Source organism: Dermatophagoides pteronyssinus, unplaced genomic scaffold (genome assembly GCF_027571235.1).
Source record: "Dermatophagoides pteronyssinus isolate colony J.1.1.1.1 unplaced genomic scaffold, Derpt_VIB-CSIC_2022.12 sq0024, whole genome shotgun sequence".
NCBI lineage: Eukaryota > Metazoa > Arthropoda > Arachnida > Sarcoptiformes > Pyroglyphidae > Dermatophagoides > Dermatophagoides pteronyssinus.
Genome location: NW_027461548.1, coordinates 300342 through 322156, shown reverse-complemented (window position 1 = coordinate 322156; position 21815 = coordinate 300342). Strand labels below are relative to the sequence as shown.

At 29.0% G+C, this 21815-nt stretch overlaps 3 protein-coding genes across 10 annotated transcripts; 2 read left to right on the top strand and 1 right to left on the bottom strand.

Annotated features, from left to right (window-relative positions):
- The first annotated feature begins 851 nt into the window (after nucleotides 1-851).
- On the top strand, nucleotides 852-19707 carry LOC113798340 (uncharacterized). Of its 6 annotated transcripts, XR_012846857.1 has the most exons (12): nucleotides 1535-1747; nucleotides 2182-2289; nucleotides 2370-3276; nucleotides 3853-3935; nucleotides 3999-4096; nucleotides 4163-4383; nucleotides 7912-8065; nucleotides 8573-8919; nucleotides 12800-17808; nucleotides 17874-18515; nucleotides 18586-19418; nucleotides 19482-19707. XR_012846857.1 is itself a non-coding variant. In XM_075823124.1 (10 exons), the coding sequence occupies exons 4-10, from the start codon at nucleotides 3262-3264 to the stop codon at nucleotides 16763-16765; spliced, it is 4884 nt and encodes a 1627-aa protein (XP_075679239.1). In that variant the 5' UTR covers nucleotides 1369-1385; nucleotides 1657-1747; nucleotides 2182-2289; nucleotides 2370-3261; the 3' UTR covers nucleotides 16766-17887. The 6 variants fall into 6 exon arrangements, 5 of the variants coding, with proteins under 5 accessions (XP_075679240.1, XP_075679239.1, XP_075679238.1 ...); XM_075823124.1 differs by lacking the exons at nucleotides 18586-19418; nucleotides 19482-19707 and adding an exon at nucleotides 1369-1385 and having other exon boundaries at nucleotides 1657-1747; nucleotides 12800-17887; XM_075823125.1 differs by lacking the exons at nucleotides 1535-1747; nucleotides 18586-19418; nucleotides 19482-19707 and adding an exon at nucleotides 852-869 and having other exon boundaries at nucleotides 12800-17887.
- LOC113798327 (magnesium-dependent phosphatase 1-like) lies at nucleotides 19133-19927 on the bottom strand. Its single transcript, XM_075823133.1, has 2 exons — nucleotides 19781-19927; nucleotides 19133-19706 (listed from the first exon to the last, which is right to left on the bottom strand). The coding sequence occupies exons 1-2, from the start codon at nucleotides 19906-19908 to the stop codon at nucleotides 19133-19135; spliced, it is 702 nt and encodes a 233-aa protein (XP_075679248.1). The 5' UTR covers nucleotides 19909-19927.
- On the top strand, nucleotides 19870-21812 carry LOC113798316 (serine/threonine-protein kinase ULK3-like). Of its 3 annotated transcripts, none has more exons than XM_075823130.1 (3): nucleotides 19870-19888; nucleotides 20068-20161; nucleotides 20234-21812. In XM_075823130.1, exons 2-3 carry the CDS (start codon nucleotides 20081-20083, stop codon nucleotides 21767-21769), a joined length of 1617 nt encoding a protein of 538 aa, XP_075679245.1. In that variant the 5' UTR covers nucleotides 19870-19888; nucleotides 20068-20080; the 3' UTR covers nucleotides 21770-21812. The 3 variants fall into 3 exon arrangements, with proteins under 3 accessions (XP_075679245.1, XP_075679244.1, XP_027204635.2); XM_075823129.1 differs by having other exon boundaries at nucleotides 19880-19920; XM_027348834.2 differs by lacking the exon at nucleotides 19870-19888 and having other exon boundaries at nucleotides 19943-20161.
- The last annotated feature ends 3 nt before the right edge of the window (nucleotides 21813-21815 follow it).

Genomic DNA, 21815 nt, shown 5'->3' with positions numbered 1-21815 from the left:
CGATGAAGGAAAATTCGAATGAATGCATCCCAGGGTCATCCAAAAAAATAGTGATGACAAAAACATAAATTGCAAAGAAATTTACCTTGAACTAGATTAGATTTTTTTTTTTTTTTAATCATATTGTTTTTTTTCAGGATCTTTTTTACTCGATCTGTGTTTGTTTGGTTTGTTTGTTTTTCATTATCAGAAAAACTGGGGTTTTTTTTGGGGGTTTTTTTGGTTAGTTTCCAAACAAAAATTCAACCGGTTGCCACCCACACATTGAGGAGGGGAGGAAAACTGTGAAATAACAAAATTGGAAAATTCAATTACCACTACCACTGATAGTCCAGAGAGAGAAAAAAAAAACAGAAAAGGTCCCTGTTATCCGATTTGATCTATCAAAAGGTCAAGTCGAACTGTGGCCACACAAAAAGACCAGGTCAGGTGAGCTAGCCAGGTACACACACACCTGGTCGACACAGGGACACAGATAAAATTTGAAATTTCGACAAACTTGACAAACAAAATGCCATTGTTGCAGCAGCATTTTGGGGGAGTGAGGGGGGAAATAGCCTGCCTGGAAAAATGCACCGAATCAACAGAAACAGAACAAAAAAACATTAATCGTCTGTTCCAATTGGAATTTTTTTTCCTTTAGTGCAATTTTCGTACACGGCTGCTCCAAAAATTGATCCAAATCACAAATTGCACTCGTGAAAGAAAGTCGTGACTAAACTAAAGAGATTTTGTTTTCTGTTTGTTTGTTTCGTGATAATGATATATGTCAACAACCAGCAGCAGCAGCAAAATGTTTTGAGCTCCTTAAACATCTAAGTTTTTCTGGATCGGTTTTTCAAAGATTCTTCTTATGGTGTAAAAAAAAGGTAAATTTTCTGTTTTGGGGGGGGAATTGCTTCAATATATATTGTGGGTGTTTTCATCTTAGAAAATTTGATGTGACGATCGTCGAAGACGATGACAACTTTGACCACCACTGCTACCACTGCTTCTGCAAGTTTTCTTTGATTCGATGATAATGATGATGATAGAGTTGCTAGTTGCAATAGCCGACGATGTTGCTGCTGATGATGATTTACCAGCAACAAGATTTTTTGAATCGAGGTTTTCTAAATCTTGATTTTTTGCAATGTCAATTTTCCTTGTTGTTTTTTTCAATTTCTTTTGATTCATCATATGGTTTGTTTGTTTGTTGTTGTTGTTGCTCATTGATTAACAACAACAACAACAACAAAAAACAGAAGAAAAAAAAATTCATAAACAACGTCATTGCATCATCAAGTGTAATATCATCAGTGTTTTTTGGAATGATCATCGAATGATATCGATATTTGATTGATTGATTTTTTTTCAAAAAATCAAAACACGAGCTTTATGTTTTGGTTGGTTGGTTGGTTGCTTGTTGCAGTGCAACTTTCGTTTTTTCTCTCTCAAAAAAAAAAAAATCTGCAATTTTTTTTTTTTTTTTTTTTATACGATGTGAGAGTGAAATGAGCTTTACGTTGTTGTTGTTGTTGTTGTTGTTGTTGTTGTGTATCGAGCAATATCATCATCTTCAACGACATCGAAAACAACAACAACAACAACATGGAAAAAAAAATTGAAATGAAAAACAACCTTTTAATTTTTTTTTTTTTTGTGTAATTTTCTCAGGTAAATTTTTTTTTTGTTTTTGAAAATAACCAGCCAGCCAGCCAGCCAGCCAAGAAAGTTCAGCCTAATTCATCCATCAATCGATTTTCGGGTTAGTTTCGAAAATGTTTTTTTTTCTTTACACTTAAAAACTTGGAAACTTTTAAACTCTGTAGAAAAAAAGGCTTTTTTTCGTCCGTTTTTTCGGGTAAATGATCGAAAAGCCAAGTGAAAACCGGTTATTTTCAAACTATTTTGACACATTCATCATCATTTTTTTGTTTGTTTGTCCCGAGAAAATGTGTGTGTTTCTTTTCTATATTTACAGCAATATGATGTCATCATCTTCTGGTTTTGCATAAGAGAGAGAGAGAGTTTACCGAACGATCGGCATTTTAATCCAGTTTTTCTTTTTAAAAAAAAACTTGTTTCGTTTCGCTGTTTGTTTGTTTGTTTGTTGGGAAATTCCATATGATTATCATTGAAAATTTTTCGGTTGTTTTGTTTTGTCTAATTTTTACTTTTTTTTTCTTCTTCAATCTACAGAATCTGGACAACGCACAAGCCAACTTTTGAAAAAATAACCCTTTTTTTGTTGATCATCAAGCGCAATTCAATTCCAAAAAAAAAAAAGAAACTTTGGACTTTCAAGTGGTAAGTCATTTTGTTTTGTTTTGCGAAACAAACAAAAAAAAAAAATAAAATTTTCTTTTTGTTTTTTTTCGGATTTAAAGCACACAAAATTCTGACCAAACAAGACAATAATCATCGATCGATCAATCAATCAATCAACGTAAAATTTTTATTGATTTTTAATTGAAATTTTGTTTTTTCAAAAAAAAAAAACGAAAACAACGAGAAAAATCATCTGTTGCGCTGCTCATCACCATTATATAATTCGAATCATTAAAAACAATCGATTAAAGAATATTGGTTTTATCGATTGAACAAAAAAAAAAAAAAAAAACAATCGATTGTTCATTCGTATTCGAATCAATCGAAACGTTCGATCGAATGAAATGAAAAAACAAACAACAAACAAACGAATGTCATTAAAATCAAATTATCATCGTTAAATTAATTTTAAATTACAAAAATATTTTTGTGTGCATGTTTATGGTGGTGGTGGTGGTGATTATCGTTATCTTTTTTTTGTTGATTTTTATAACCCAAAAAAACATTGAAAAACAACAACGAGATGATTTGAGTTGAGTCAAAAATTGCCCGTATTTACCTGAATTTTATCTTGGATTTTCGAATCGAAAAAAAAAATCATCGACCATGATGTAAATACCTTTCAACAACAGCAACAACAACAAAAATGTGATAAAAAAATCAACAAAGAGATTTTTTGGAAGGGGGGTTAAACTAATCAAACACATCAAAATCAACGAAAAGATAATCATCATTATCAACGACATTTTAATTAATCAAACAAAAATTTTTTTTTCTTGTTCTTCAATTTGGAAATGCTGCAATAACATCATCCATAATCAAAGGAAAAAAAAGACTTTTTTCTACTTTGTTTTGCCTTTCAATTTGTTCATTCTAATTAAACGCAATATATAAAAAAAATTCTACCCTTCTTCTTCATCGCTCGCTCACCTTTAAATTTCCAACGAAAAAATGCCTCATACTTCGGTAAGTTTGACTTTTTTTTCCCCCCATTTCGTGACTTTAGTTTGTTTCCTGCGAATCAAGAGAATTTCTTTTCACTCTTTCGAATCGAAAAAAAAATCGATAACCTTGATAATTAATTAAGTTTTGTTCTACAGAATCTCTTCGCTTTTCACATTAATAAAGATATTTTGGACAGAGAATTTTTTTTCCCATAGAATTTCCATTGAATCAAAAAAGAATTTTGTAGAATCAGGTTTTTCGTAAGAAACAGAACAAATTTCTTCTTCTTTTTTTAATTACGTCATTATTGCGTAATAGTTTTTGTTGTTGGCTAATTTTGTTTCAATGTCTGTTTGTTTTTGTTTGTTTTTTTTTTTTTGGAAACAAAATTACCAATCGATCAATCAATCAATCAATCAATCAAATTTTTCAATTTGTTTGTTTACTTTTACTTTTTAATTTGGGTTTTTTCTGTCTGTCTGTTTGTTTGACAAACTTTTTCTGCTTGGTCATCGATCTATTGATTGATTGATTTGTTTTTGTTTTTGTTTTTTTCACTGAAATAATATTTACTGATTTTCCATTTTTTTTCGATAGCAAAACGTTGAAATACAATTAGAAATTGGCCATATTGCAACACCAAGACTGAAGCCAACCGTTGATGGTCATACACATGATTGGTAAGTGGAAAAATCGATTGATTGTTGATTGATTGATTGATTGATTTTTTTTTGAAATTGCAGGACGGTATTTGTTCGAGGTTTTGATAATTGTCATATCAATACATTTGTTGAAAAAGTTATATTCCATTTACATGATAGTTTTCCAAAACCAAAAAGAGGTTTGTCAAACAAAAAAAAATTTCAATTTCAATTTTTTCAATTTTTTTTTTAAATTTTTTTTTTAGTGATCAAAGAACCACCATATGAAATAAAAGAATCTGGTTATGCATCATTTGAATTACCGATTGATGTTTATTTTCGTAATAAAGAAGAACCGAAAAAAATTTGTTTCGATTATGATCTTTATATTGAATTAGCTAAACCGGTTACAAATATTCGTCGTGAACGTTTAACATTTCAAAATCCATCAAATGAATTTCGTAAAAAATTATTAAAAAGTTGTGCGGTAAGTATTTTTTTCTGTTTCTTTCAATGTTTTTTTTTATTATTTCCAAATTCATTTTCGATTCTGTGATAACATTTTTTTGGTACAGAAAAGAATATTCTATTTTTTTCGGTACCAAAAATTAATAAGGAAAATTCTGAAAATGAGAAAAGAATGACGCATTTCATCAATGTTGCGATTTAAATTGATTGTATTCAAATATCGCAACAATGATGATGACGACAATTACTTTTTCTTTTCTTTTCTTTTTTGACAAAAACTTTGCTAAAAATACATTTTGTCTATATTTGTTTGTGGTTAAGTAAAAAAAAAGTGAGAACAAAACACTGAAAAATTCCACATCATCAATGTTTTTTTTTCGTTGTTGTTTCGTTTTGAAATGTCTCTCTCTCTCGCTCTATATAAATGTATTTTTTTTTTCGGCGACTACCCGGTGGTTGCTGATGGCGTCATTGATTGAATTATTATTATTATTGACGCCTGCTTACCGAATGATAAAGGATTTTTATTGTAATTTTTGTTGTTTTATCTTTTTTATTACTATATATTGGACCCCGGTTATTATTTTTGAAAATTATTATTATTATTTTCATAATCAATGATAATAATGCCATCTAATTCTTATTTTTTGTTCTGTTCCATGAGGATAGATGGCGTATCTAGTTCTATTTCTTATTTTTTGAAAAAAAAATTTCCATATTTATGAATTTATGAATATTTGCATCTTTCAAAACAACAACAAAAAACACATTATTCATTCATTCAATAATCAAGATGAATATTTAATATATTAGGATAGCATTCATTCATTTGATTATGTCCTTGTTTTGTTAATCTTTTGTTCATTCAAAACATGTTTTTGTTCCAAAAATGATCGAAAACAAAATGAATATTAAACTTTCATGATCAATAAAGGCCTAATGATTTATCATTCGATCGATTGGATTGAATCGATCGATTATGGTCTTAATAAACAAGCAAACAAACAAAAATCCTGTCAATGAAATTCCAAGGATTTTCATTTCGCATTTTGTTCATTTTGCACATTTGCAAAACAAAAATTCATTTCGATTTCGATTTTTTCCATTGTCTATTATCATTCACATAAACAGACAAACAAAACATTACAGACAGACTGGCAGAGATTATAACCAGGCAGGCTGGCTGGCAGGCAATCAAATCTGACCTAGATTAGTAAAAATGTATAATTTTCATTTTTGTATTTTCGATTTTGAAAAAAACAAAATTGATTGAACAATCGACCTATGTTCAGAAATTGATCACTTGTTTGCTTGAGAAATGTTTTTTTTTGACCAAATTTGGAAAAAAAATGTTTTCACAAACAGTTTTTTCTACCCCCTTGTTTTTTTTGAACGAAGAAAATTCAATCAAGGCTAAAATGAATTTAGAGCTGATGTTTTTTCATTTGAAATTTTCTTTTCGTTGTTGTTGTTTTTGCCAAGTGATAATCCTCACATCAATTAGATATTTGACATTGAAAATGTTTTTCTTGCAAAAAAATCTGATTAAAAATGATGATGTTTATTTGGTTTTGTTTGTCAGCCAATATTGTTGTTGTTGGCTTGTTTGTTTGTTTGTTTGTTTGTTCCTAGCACACTGCTGATGGATTAAATTAGATTAGAATTTTAATCTCTCTTTTTTTGCTGATGAGATTAATTTGTTGTTGTTGTTGTTTTTCTGCGAAACAATTTTGTTGTTTCCTATAATCGATTGTATCGATTGATTTTCGAATCAAATTTTGCATTTTGTAATTAAATTTTTACAATTTTTTTACTTTTACTTTTACTCACGCTATAAAAATTGTTATTTTTTCAATTTATAAACGAAAGAAAAGAGAGTTTTTATCGCCTGTCAAAATATTTATGAATAATAATTGTATGGAAACAATGAATGATGATGGTGATCAATCTGAACCACAACAAAAACATTCATTGAATAATAATAATTGTTTTCGAATTCGTGTACCAAATTTAAAACGATTACGTAATCCTTATCTTAATCCTAATCATAATCATCATAATCATAATAATAATGATAAAGATTATGATGTGACAATGATGATGACTAGAATGATGATGATGGAAACAACAACAACAACAACAAATCAACAATTGACATTTCAATCCTTGGGCAATCATAATCATAATTTTGATGTTGATGATAACATTGATGCAAAGATATTAATTTTATCCAAAAATAATAATATGACCATGTCTAATAATGATAATAATGATAATGATGATGAAAAAAGAATAACAAGAAGGTCAGTTGGATATTTTTCCATTTATCATTTTGTTTTCTCTGTGTGTGTGTCTGTTTTAACATTGAGATATTATCTTTATGTTTGACTATTTTGATCCATGTTGGCTGACTTGATGATGATTGACATTTTTTTTTTTGATTTGACTAAACATTAGATAATCATATCATCTTTGATAAAATCTTTGTTTTGACCATTTGACATCATCATCATCATTATCGATTTCTGTAAACAAAAAAGTGAAATTTGATTCGTTTTTCGTAAAAAAAACAAACAAGAACGAAAGAAAGAAAATTAAGTAAACATATCTTCTCTCTTTCACAATTTTCTTTAATATCGATGATGACTTCTTTGCCTCCTTTGTACGTACTGCCTGCCAACCAACCAAGATGATGTTGATGATAACGGACAAAGCAAAAACAAAAAAAAATGTTATTAACCTCGATCTTCTTCCTTGAAAAATTTTTGTTTTTTTCGTATTGATTTTTTTTCATTGGAAAAACATTACAAATGGTGCCACACACACGCCATGCAGGCAATTTTCAAAATACGGGCTAATGACATACGCTGACTGCTGATAATGATGATGATGATGATGATGGCCATCGGTTATTATCTCACTGTTGATTTTTGAATTTTGTTTTGTTTTTTTTTCGTTTGTTTTAATTGTTGATGGAAAAAAAACAAAATTTTTGGAGAAAGAGAGTGATTGGAGTGACGAAGGGTTAGGTTAGCTGTTTACTGAGAGTTTGTTTTTTTTCAAAATAAAAACAAGAAATTTCCGCATTCTCTTTTCAAAAAATGATTTATCGGGAAATTTCTCTTTTTCTGAGAAAAATTTTTCCCCTTCTCGTCTGTTTAATTGACCGGGTTTTTTTTCGTCTGTTTGAAAATGTTTTGATAAAATTTATTTTTAGTTCCGGGGTTTTTCCTTTTTTTTCAAAAATTCAATTTGACCGCGAAAAATTCTGCACAAAGAAAAAAAATTTAAATTTTTGTAAATTTTCTTCTTCGATGACTCGACAAATTCAAAAATCGATTTGATTTTTTTTTCATTAACCCACCAGCATCACAAAAAAAGGCAGTAGCATTTTGTTTTCACTCAGAAAAGCAAAACCACTGATTGACTTTTCAGTGCAATATTTTCATTTCTTTTGTCTTCATTTTTAACACTTTGAAAGTTTAAAAAAATTAATTTAATTTTTCTTCTTTTCTTGTTTTTCGTTTTTGGGTAATGATAATAACAGATACTTAAACCAGGGGGAAGTGATCAAACAACAACGACGACGACTACGACGACAGCAATATTTGAATCAAATCAACAACAACAACAACAATCACCAAATAGCAATTTTCAATCCGCATCATCATTATTATCGACAAATTCCAAAACGACAAACGGTAAGTTTATTTTTTTTTAAAGGATGTTTTTTTTGTTGGAAAACATTGGTCTGATGTACCTTGGAGATAAACGTTTTTTGGGTTAATTTTTTTTTTTTTGCTTGTCAGGGTTTGAGGGAACAAAAACAACATCAGGTACAGGTGTGTTTTACCTAATGATAATTAGAATATATATGACATTGATGAGTGACGTTTAATAAGTGTTTTTTTATGGTTTTTGTTTTGATGATGATGATAAATAAATGACGTTTTAGAAAGAGAGTAATCAGGTTGACATCTGAAAAATGTTTGGTCAGGTGATTGATTGATTGATGAGTTTTTGCATGATTTTTTTCTGTTTGTTTCATTGAAAAATTTATCCAGAATTCTTCCAAAAATCTAATGGTATTTTTTTTCTTTGTTTTTGATTTCTCGAATTTTCTCCTTTCGTTCGAATAACTACAATCGATACTATTCATCGATACTATCATCTATTTTTTTCCTGTGATTTTTGTGTGATTTTTGAAGAATTATTTCTATCATCATCATCACCATTGACAGCAACATCGACAACATTATTGAATAACGATAAAAATTCATCATCATCATCATTAATATCATCGAATACGGCGCCAATCAATAATTCACATCATGGTTCGACGACGACATCGTCGAATAATAAATTTAATAAAACAATCCTTACAAATACTAATTTGTTACAACCTGATAGTCAATTTACGGATTTATTCGGTACACCATTAATACATCAAACAGCAGCATCAGGTGTATCATCATTATCATCATCAACGGTAACATCAATTACAACATCATCAACATCATCATCATCTCGTCGAAAAATATCCAAATTGAATAATGTAAGTTTTTTCGTTTTCTTCTCTATTGGTTTTTTTATTGGTTCAAGGTTAAATGGATTAATCCTAATTTTGATTAAGAAGAGAGATATAAGGAGGAGAGAGAAAAGGGTTGATTAAGGTTAATCAAGGGTTAACTGCAGTAAACCATGGTTTTCCATTTCCAATGTTGTTTGATTTGTGGTTTTCTTGATTTTTTTTTCAATTTTAAAATTTATTTTTTTTCATTCATTGTTGTTGTTGGGGCTGCAAACAAACAACAACAACAACAAATATGATGTTTGGCCGTACTTGGCACTTTTCATCATCATCATCAATTGTAAAACGCACATAACCTGTATAAAGTGATTGAAATGATGATGATGATGATGGAAATATATTTTGCAATCCTGGAACAGCACAGCGTTACCTTGTTACACGCGTCATGATTTTTTTAAATTTTCAGATGAAAAAAAAGAAACTTGATGATGGTGGTGGTGGTGGTGTTTCCTTTCCCCACTCCACCACTTCAATTTCGTTTATTGAATGAAAAAAAATCCATCCATGATGATGATGATGATGATGGAGATTCAAGTTTTTGAAATTTCCCTTTTTTTTTAATAGAAATTTTCATAAAAAATCCATCATCCAAAAAATTATACAACAGGTTTTTTTCATATTGATTTGATTTGGTGGGTAGTGAGTGAATGAGTGGTTAAATCAAGTTCAAGTTTTATCATAAGTGAAAGGGGAAAAATTGAAAAATTCAGAGTATGTTTTTCACTATATATCTTGTTTTGCATTCAAAAAATTGATTTTATTTTTTGAAAAAAAAGTTTCGTTGAAATTTCATTTGAATGCCAGCGGCGCCATATTACAAAAATTATTATCATCATTTCAGAACAGAAAGAGTTTGTTTGGATCTTTGGATTTTGAAAACCTGAAAAAATGAAAGAGAAAAAAACGAGAGTGATAAGGAGAGGAGAAAGAGAAACCAAGAGATAAAAAATTACGAAAGAAAATTATGGAAAGTGTTTGCTTCGATGAATGGAGGTGAATATAAAGAGATAATGAGAGAAAGTAAAAACTTTATCAGAAAACATTGACAAAATGGATGGATCCTATATATCTTTTCTTGGAAAAAACAAAATACTTAAAGTGCTTATGCGTGCTGCTACTCATTTTTTTTGTTGTTGTTGTTGTTTCTAAGATGCTTCAAGGGGGATGCTTAATGCCAGGCAAAAAAAACAAAAACTAAACTAGATTTTCCATTAAGTCTTTACACTTTCTCTCTTTTGAATCATTATCATTATTAACACAGCATCACCAACAACAGCAGCAGCAGCATTATCATCCATCCATCCATCAAGTGTTCCAAATCAGCTTTTTTTTTAAAAAAAAATATAGCTGTAGTGTGTCTCTTTGTGTGTTTGCTTGTGTCATTATTATTTTTTTTTTCAATCACACACATAACAGACACCAAACACATCACATCACATCACACACATTAAACACACATATTCAATACATATCCAATTTATATCCATCATCATCATCATCATCAGAAAAGAAATGAAAATTTATATATAGTTGTTGTTGGTCGCAAGTGATTGATTGATTGATTGATTGATAGAGAGAAAGAGATTAATCGATGTCACACACAAATATTGAGCAAATCGATACGATCCGATCATTTAAATCAACTGGTGGTGGTGATGGTGAATGGTGAACGGTGGTGGTGGCTTCAAGAAGATAAAAACACCAGATGAATACCCAAAAAACAAATTTGACTGATGTTTTTGTTTGTGATTTACTGTGACTGGTTTATGTGTGCAACAATTGTTTTTTATTTTTCTGGGTGAATCTCTAACTATAAACTTTCAGATCTCAATCATTTGATGTGTGTTTTGTGTTTTGAATAATAGAAAAAAAAATTTTTTTTGTCCAAATTTCAGAAGAAAAAAAAACCTAGTCGCAAATTTAAAACGCAGACATCACGTATCACACACACACACGCATACACACTGACAATATATTTTGCTTCTCACCAAACAACAACAATCGATGTCGTTGTCGTCGCATCTTGATTTCCGTTTGTGATTTCCGGTTTTTATTTCTTCGTTGTCAGTGTCTGTGTGTGTAATATCCAAAAATCTTGTTTGTTCGTTTTGAAATTACAAAATTTTTAATTTAATTTTTTTTACGTCTGAATTGATAATTGGGAAAAAAAGAAAGAAAACACGTTTTCGAGAGAGCTCATCATCGACGTCGAAGTTGTCGTTTTTCAGCATATTTCACACACATAACCCCGGTTACATATCGATCATTTTTGTTTTGAAAAATTTTGCAAAACATCAAGAAAAATTGAATGAATTTGACGACGATTTTTCAAAAAAAATCGTCATTGTAAATGTTTGTTTCAAAACAATCAACCGAATATCGTCGTCATCATCATCATCATCATCATCAATCACCAAATCTGCCTCCACCGCCACCACCACCAAAATCCATACCATCATCATCATCATCGACAACATCACTTCCGATTAAATTATCAACGAAAAATGTGCTGCTACCATCATCATTATTATCATCATCATCAGTGTCATCATCATCGCCATTATCGAATCAAATCCGACAACAACAACAACAATTAAATTCAAATCAACAACAACAACAAAAGTTTAAATCCGGTTTTGCATCAACATTTTTACCCGCATCATCATCAAATAATGGAATTCGATCAGGAATTTTATCCCAGGGACAACTACCAGAGGAACAAAATGTTTTTGGAAAATTTCCTAAAGGATTTAGGATACCAAGAAATAATGAAAAAAAATCGACGATCGGTGAAACCAATGATGATGGCCAATTACAATTACAAAAAATTATGCCCATATCATTTGTACAGAATAATCGACAACAACAGCAACAACTACAACGATCAAAATTATTATCCACAGCATCTGATTTATCACAAAAACCATCATTATCGTTACGTGGACATTTTGAATTTGATAATGATGATGATGATGATGATGATGATGATGATGATTTTGTCATCAATAATAAATATCAACAACAACAACAACAATCGAAAAAGAATAATAATAATGAGGATAATTTAAATGAAAATATTATGCAAATGATTATGAAATCTCGTCAACAACAACAACAGCAACAAAGATTTTCAACAACAACAACAACAACAAATTTACAACAACAAAAACAATGTTTATCAATAAAAAATTTGGCACATAAAAATCAACAACAACAACCAAATCATCATCATTATCAAATCAATGTACGAAAAGATGTATAGACAAACACAAACACCTTTGCCCTTTTCCTCATTTTATATCGATGTTGTTTTTTCATTTTTCATTTTTTTTGTTGAAAAACAGAAAAAACAAATTGGAAATGAAACGGAAATTTTCATCATGATAATGATGATGATTACAGCATTGAGGTTTTTTGTTTGTTGATTTTTTTAATGTGTGATGTGTATAATGTGTTTTCAGTGTGTGACAGGATGGATATGATAAACATTTTGGGCAATTCGAGAAAAGTTTTATAGAAAAAAAAATTTCACAGTTTTTTTTTGTTCTATTAGATTACCACATTGACAAATGAATGAATGTTTTTTTCGGAGTTTTGTTTGGCTGGCTGTGATGATCATATTGAGTGTTGAATGAATGATTGATTGATGTTTATGTGAATTTTGATTGTCAGATTTTCTTTTGGTGCAATATGAAAATATTTAGGATGTGAAAATGAAAAGATTTCACAATAATTAACACTCAATTCGCAATCAATCTTTTTTTTCTCTTTTTTCTGTTGTTAATTTTAATCGTTTTTTTTATTTTTTCCTTTTCAAAAATCATCACCTGGTCTTCCATTTTAGGATCATAATGATTCACATAGGAAAAATAACAGCAGTGGTGGTGGTGCTTCAACAACTGTGATAGTAGGAGGAGGTGGTGGTGGTGGCATTATCGGTGCAAATTCATTATCGAAAACAATTAAATCAACAACAAATCATAAGAATCATGATTATCATCATCAAAGGCAATCATTGTTGGCAAAAGGATCGACAAACAACAACAACAACAGCAATTTGTTGAGTAATAATCCAAATATGGCGCAAACAGCATCGATAAATTATCGAAATAATCAATCGATAATCAATAAATCATCTTCAAAATTATCATCAATAAATAATCAACTACCATCATCATCATCATCATCATCATCGAGTAAATCAAATAAATCCAATTCAATTTCGATAAAAATTGAAAACGATAATGATGATGACAACAACAACAACAACAGCAACGATGATTATGGTGGTCACAAGGATCAGGATGATAAAATTTTGATGAAAAAAATGTTAATGAAAAATAGAATTTTGATGAAAGAAGAAATAATGTTGAAAGAAATGGAGAAGAAAAAATTGTTGTTGAAAAAAGAACAAACATCATCGTTGGAAAATGATGATAATCGTAAGAAACAAAAACGTAAAAATTCAAAAGAACGTAATATGGATGAAAAGTTGAAAAAGGATGATAAAAAATTTAAAAATTCTGCCGCATTATCCACCACTGAATCATCCGCATCATTGACAAAATCGTTGATGAAAAAAAATAAACGTAAAAAATATGATGAATTTGATAATGATCATGTGGATAATGATGATGAAATTCACATGTCAACAGCAGCAGTAAAACAACATGGTAAAATGAAAAAACATCATGATATTGATGATAATTCTGCAATAAAATCTTCATCAACAAAAATGAAAAAAAGACGTCGTCATGATGAATCTTTGATGAGTAATTCCCCATCTGCATCAAAATCACCATCATTTTCAACGGGATCAATGAAAAAAGATTCATCATTATCATCATCTAAATTGGCCAACAATCAGACAATAACAACCAAAAATGGTTCGACAAAATCATCAAAATATTTGATTGATGGTGATTTGGATGATAATAAACCATATTTTCCATCATTAATTTTAAATCAACAACAACAACAACAGCCAAAATATTCACCATATCGAACATCATCATCATTGTCGAGTCCAAATCAACAACAACAACCGAACATGATCTCAACGTCATTGAATAAAAACAATGATAATAATCAATCAAACAAGTCTTCAATGATGGATGATTCAACGACGAATACGACCAGTAACAATACAACAACAACAAGCAATGTTAAAAAAGAAAATATGACAAAAAAATCATCGAAAACATCCAAAATGGACATGTTAATGAATCAAAAAAGTGGAGGTATGGAAACTAGTCATTTAATGTCAACAAAAATAAAATATCGTGATGATAATAGTGTAACAACGATTGAAATAAAATCAATAAATAAGGAAAAAACATGGGATAATATGAATGAAATTAAAAAACATAAAACAACTAAAGAATCATCATCGTCATCGAAATCATTATCATCGACGTCGTCGTCGTCTTCAACGTCCACGACAGCGACTGTACAACAGCCGCAAACAAATTCTTCTTCGAAACCATCATCAAATTCAAAGAATGGTAATAATCAGGCTTCAGCAACGTCGTCAGGATTATCTTCATCAACATCGAATATGAAAGAATCATCAAAATTATCATTATCAAATTCATCATTATCATCGATTGCATCGAATATTTCTTGTGGTGGTAATGGTCGTAAAAAATCATCGAAAACATCATCCAAACAACAACCGCAACAAACAACAGATTGTGAAAAGAAAATGAAAAAATTATCATCGAAAACATCATTTGATAAACAACAAAATTGTATTAATGAAAAATTGAATGATAGTATTGGATCATCATTATCGTTATCAAAACGTAAACAACGACTATATGATGATGATGAATTATTAATGGATGAAAAAATGCCACCACCACCATTATCATCATCATCATTAACAACAACAACAGCGAAACCAACATCGATGATATTGAATAATAATCGAGATGATCATTTATTTAGTGATCCAAAATCCAAACATCATAATCGTCATCATCATCATCATAAGAAAAATGATAAAATAAATGATGATTATGATAATCGAATACCATCATCATTATCATCATCATCTTCGTCGATTGATTCGGCCATCAGTGATAGTGATGTTTCATCATCATCATCATCATCATCATCGGATTCAGATTCCGATTCAATGGATTCATCTGATTTGGATAATAATGTTCGACAACAATCATCCGATGAAATTGATTCTGATGATGATGATGATAATTTAATTTCGGGTAAAAAATCATCAAAAAATACTAAAAAATCAACGAAAAAACATGAAGAAATTATGAAAAAAATGAGAAAGAAACATCATCAACAAAAACATAGCCATCGACATGAACATGAATCAAAAGCATCAATAAAAATGGCTAAAGAAATGAAATTATCGAAATCAAATGTTGGTGGTGTTTGTGGTGATAATAATGATGATGATTCCAAAATTCAATCAAAATTTCGAGCATCGGAAAAATATTCCAATAAAATTCATGATAATGATTCATCATCAACGACGACCAAAACGACCAAGAAGAGTAAAAAAGTAAAATCAACAAAAATGAAAAAATCTGGTTCTTCATCCGAAGATGATGATGATGTGAATGTTGAACAAAAACAACGAAAACAACAAAAAAAGCATCGTTATCGAAATGATAATCATCATCATAGTGATAATTCTAGTGCCAATGATTCTAGTGATGATGATGATGATAATGAACAAAGTGATAAAGATTGTAAAAAATCTTCAAAAACATCGATGACCAAATCATCATCATCGAAGATAAAAGATTTGAAAAATAAAAAAAATGGTCATAAAGATAAGAAACCATCTACGAAGACGACGATAAAAACCAAAACGAAAAATTTGAAAACTTCGTCTTTGAATAAAGAATCAAAAAAGAATAAAAATTCAATGAAAAATAACAAGTATTCATCAGAAGAAGAAGCCAAAAACAAAACTAAAACCAAAACAACAAAAAGTGTTGGTCTTTCGGATTCGGATGAATCCGATGATGATAATGACGGTGATAATGATGTTAAATCAAAAAAACGACATGCTTCATCATCATCCGATGATGGATCATCATCAGAATCTTTATCACAAAATTCTTCTGATTCTTCTTCATCCGATAATGATGATAATAATGATAATGATGTACTACATAATCATCGATATGATAATGAAACAATACCATCATCAAACAAATTAAATATCCAAAATCATATTGATTATCATCATCAGAATAATTATTATGATGGTAGTAGTCCAATGGTTATTGTTTCACCTGCAACAAGTAGTAATAATTCATTATCACAACAAAATACACCAACATCAAAATATAATAATAATAATAATAATTTTTATCATCAATCTTATCAACAACAACAACAACAACAATCATCGATGATGATGATGGCAAAGTCTTTAGCAACAACAACAACTACTGGAATAACACCAGGATCATCAAATTCAAATTCAAATTCACCAATTAATCATCAATATTATTATCATCAACAACAACAGCAACGTATAATGACTTGTTATGATCGTGCTGCTGTATCATTATCACCGGTAGCTGCCACTATTCAACAACAACAATCATCATCATCAACAATGATGATAACAAATTTTTCAATGGTTGAATTACAAGAAATTCAAACAAAAATCTATTCAATACAGGATCCCTATGTATTACAAAGAATTGTTGATCTAATTGATGAACGTAATCATCGTTGTTTAAATATTGTTAATAATTGTCTACAATTTGATCTAATGCGTTTAGATAATGGTACATTGGCCGAATTACGTCGTTTAATATGAAAAATTTTTCATTATTTTTTTCTGTCAAAAAAAAAATTGCTTTGGTTGATTGGGGGTGATATAAACAAAACAAAAAAATTTTCAATGAATAATATATGATTCCACAGTTGTGCCAATTCTTAATGTATTTTTCATTTTTTTTCTCCTGTTTTTTTTGCTTGCTTGTTTATTGATGTTTTTTCTCCTGTCTATAGAGAGGTTGCAATCTGAAAAAAACACACACAAAAAAAAATCGATATTTTTTCATCTCATTTTTTTGGCCGTTGTTTTTAACTCTTTTTTTCTTCTCAACAAACATACAAAAAAAAATTCTGTGAAATTATTATGTAATATTTCTTTTTTCAAAAAAATTGATTGATTTTTTTTCCGTGGTGGGTGGATGTGTATTATTTTTGTGGCAACATGGTTTATGTGTGTGTGTGTGTGTGGTTAAGGGTTAATTTTTGTATTTTTCTTTTTTTTCTCCCCTTTCGCCCACCTTTCTTTCTCATCACCTGTTGCAAGCACACACACCTATTGAATCAGATTTTAATTTCACCCACCTGCTTGTTTTTTTTTTTTTGATTACCGGAAAATTTCCAGTAAAACAAAGAATATTTTCTTCTTTTGTTGTCCTACAAATTATTGAATTACCAAATTATTTTCTGATCTAAAACTTTTTCTTTTCTTTTCTTTTCATTCATAAATTGTTTTTTTCAAAATATTGTCTGTGATTAGTGTGCGCGTGCGCGTATCATCATCGTTTAAATTTTTGCTGTAATAAATCAATTTCAATGAATATGAATGATGTGAATTTTTTTTTTTTTTTTTGTTTGCCAAGAGCCAGCCGCCATAACCGAATCAATTTTGATTTCGATGAAAATTTTTCTTTCAAAAAAAAAAAATATTTTTTTCATTTCATTTATCGTCGCCATTGTCTTTTGTCACATGTTATCAGAATTATTATTATTTTCACTTGATTATTATTATTATTATATGATATTTTTTTAAATAATTTATTAATTAATTTTGTCAACAACAAAAAAAAATGTCCCTCACAAAATGTATTTATATAAAAATCTTATATATTTTTTTTTTTAATAATAAAAAATGAATTATTTTCTCTAAGGTTTTCAACATTGATTGAAATTGTGTTATCGAATTGTAACGATTTGATTTGAAATTTTTTTTGTAGTGTTGGAATTTACAATTTTTTTTTGTCATCAACTAAATACATACATAACCTTGATCAGTAATGATAATGATGATGGACAGTAATGGATTAAAAATTGACGATGACGACGATGATGTTGTTGATAATGATCGATAATTTATTTCATCACCATCATCATTAAACAACAAATTTGGAGTTTCAACAACAACAACATTCTGTATATTGATGGTGAATTGAAAAGAAAAAAAAATCGATGGAAAAAAAATTTGTTCATTTGATCCATTTGATATAAATCATTTTTCATAAGAAAAAAAATGTTATACTTTTTTCTTCTTTTTTACCATCAAACAAAGTTAAAATGAAAGCGAAAACAGAGAAAGAGAAAAGCGAAAAAAACCCATTGAAAACTTGATTTTTTGTTCATCACGAACGATGATGTTGTTGTTGTTGATGATAAAAAAGAAAATTTCTTGTTTTTCAGCTTTTTTAGCTTGCTTGTTCACTTAGTTAGTTGATTGTTTGTAATAACAAGGATCTCATTTTTTTTTGACCGAATAAACCATTTTTAATCGTTTTCAACATTTTCATTTTATAATGGTATTGATTTGATTTGATTTTCAATGAATTTATTATTTTGATTTTGATTACAATCTTTTTTTTTCTTTAGCAAGCACAAACACAAACGCGTAAATGCATTTTTAATTCAATTCAAAATTATTAATGGATTGATTATCAATGTCGAATGTTCTTGATTTATAATTCTTCTTTTCGAATGATGAAAAACAAAAACAAAAACAAAGCAAGAAAAAAACACTTATGTATAGGGGGAATTTGATTCAATTGAATTGAATCAAATTGGCAACGATAATGGTGGATTGGAAATTATCATTTTTTCAAAGTTTTTTCTTTCTTCGATGAAACATTGTGGAAAGACTTTTGTGTTTCATGGACATTGTTGTTTTGAATCGAGAAAAGCAAAAACATTCGAACGTTTTGTTAATGTTCGAATCTATTACGTTCGAAATGGACTGTGGTGGAAATAGTTTCTTTTTTTTTGCAAATGATAAAATCTTTGTTTATAAATCAAGGATGACAGATTAAAAATTTTTTTGTTTACAATTGATATAATTTCTAATGTAATTAATTAATTGATTAGTTAATTAATTGAATAATTTGTAAATAAAGTTAAATTGATTATTTTTTTCTAGGAATTATTATAACGATGATGATGATGAATGTTTGTTGATAAAATTTTTCAATGATTCACGAACAATATTTTCTGTAGCACCCGTTTCATGATCAACAAGTATAGCATCAACACCTAACGAATTGATATCGATTATATTACGTTGTTCATCATCGAAAAATATCATTTCATTAAAATCAATACCCGATTCTTCGCGAATTCGTTCAAAATGTTTAATTTTTTTACCCGGATATATTTGATAATAATCAATATATTTTTGCCAATCAAATAATTCAATTAAACGATATGCACCGGTAGGATATTTTGTTCGCGATGCAACAGCAATTTTTATATCATTTTTTCGTAATAATTCATAGATTTTTGGAAAATCAGAAAAATGGCGGATTTCTTTCCCATGAACATCGATTAATTTTCCTTCATAATAGAAATAAGGTGGAATATATGGAAATCCATCAATACCAAATGGCCAAACAGTATGATCTAAATCGAATATAGCTAAACGTGGTAATTTTTGTTTCAACAAATGATTATTATTAGCTACATTTTTGGCTACAGTACAAAACAATCGGTTCATTTCATAACTGGTGAAACAAAGAAATAGAAAACAAATTGATCAACAAATTTTTTCGAAGTTAATCAATCGAAAACAACTTACCATACAAATTTTATCGTTTTTGGTATCAAAAAAAAACAAGGATGACTTTTGGAAACTTTCCGGAAAAACTCATCACATAACATTCGAATGAAAGTAATTTCCTCGAAAGTAAACATGATTTTTGTCATCGTAAAAAAAATGTAAACAAAAATTTTTTCATTTTATTTCGTTATTTTTTTTTTTTTGTTTCTGTTGTTGTTGTTGATGTTTACGATGAATCGTAAATCAAATACAAATGCAATACAATCAAATAATAATAAAACTAATGTGATAATAAATTCTTCTAGTCTGAATTCATCAATGCCAAAAGTTGATGGTTATCAATTGAATCATCTGATTGGTAAAGGATCATATGGTCATGTTTTTCGTGCTGAAAAAAAGGTTTGATAAATTTTTAAAATCATTTGATGATGGTGATGATCATTCATTCATTTTTCATTTTCTTTTTGGTAGATTTCACATGAAATTGTTGCCATCAAATGTATACCACTAAAATCATTATCAAAGAATTCTCATGATAATATTATCAATGAAATATCCATTTTAAAACAATTAAAACATGATTTCATTGTGCAGATGTTAGATTTTCAATGGGATAAAGCATTTGTTTATATGATATTTGAATTTTGTCCCGGTGGTGAATTAGCATCGATAATTCGTTTGAAACGAAGTTTTCCCGAAGAAATTGTTCAACATTTTCTTCAACAATTAGCCTCAGCAATGAAATATCTACGTGATAATAATGTTGCACATCTGGATCTAAAACCACAAAACATACTTATTACCGGTATACATTTTGTCCAATTATTAAATGGCCTAAATTCATTTAAAGTTTGGCGTCAAGTAATACTCAAAATTGCTGATTTTGGTTTTTCACAACATTTAACCAATGATGAAAGTGTCGATTCATTACGTGGTTCACCATTATATATGGCACCAGAAATATTTAAACGACAAAAATATGATGCACGTGTTGATCTTTGGTCGATAGGTATTATCCTTTATGAATGTTTATTTGGTCGTACACCATTACATGGAATGTCAATGTCGGAAATTGCACAAGCATATCAACGAAATAAAGTGCATATTGAATTTCCTAAAAATAAATTATCCGAACTTTGTTATGATCTTCTTAATGGACTACTTAGGATTGATCCAGAAATGCGTATATCATTTGGAAATTTTTTCTCACATCCATTTATTGATCTTGAACATATGCCAATGGTGGATTCATTTAAAAAGGCAAAAAATATTATAGCCAAAGCAATTGATTTTGAAACTAAAAGCGAATATAAATCAGCTTTTTATAATTTTCGTGAAGCATTATTATATTTAATGCCTTTATATCGATGGGGTTTACCAACACAGCCGATTTCGGTGAAAAAACAAGAACAACTTCGAAAAATGATTGTTGAAAATATGGAAAAAGCAGAAAAATTACAACAAAAATGTGGTATTATTAATATTGATTCGAAATTATTACAAGAAATTCAATCAATTTATAATCTAATTGATCGTGCACGTGATTTTGCATCCAAAAATCTTTATTCAGAATCATTGGATAAATTTGAATTAGCTTTTGATAAATCATTAAAAATTATGAAAGAAAATGATTCAAAAATACGTAATGAATTTTTTGGTGAAATTAATGAATGGATGACCGAAGCTGAAACTGTAAAAGCAAAATATTTGGCCGAACAACAACAGCAAACATCATCGAAAGAAATTGCGAAAGAAGAAAAAATTTTTGTTGCACAAGAAGCTATTGAATTGTATCATAATGATACAAAATCATCAACAACAACAGATTCAAAACCAGATTGGTATCTAAAACTGAAAGAACCAGAAAAATCAAATTTATCTGGTCATTCCAAATTATTGATACATAAAAAAGTTGATGATAAAAAATTAGATAAAACTAATGATGATAATGATTATAATAATGTTGATAATGTTGTTGATAATGAGCCACTTTGTTTTGTTCAATGATTTTTGATCTTTAGTTTTTTTTAAATAAAATGTTTGATTGTAGCGC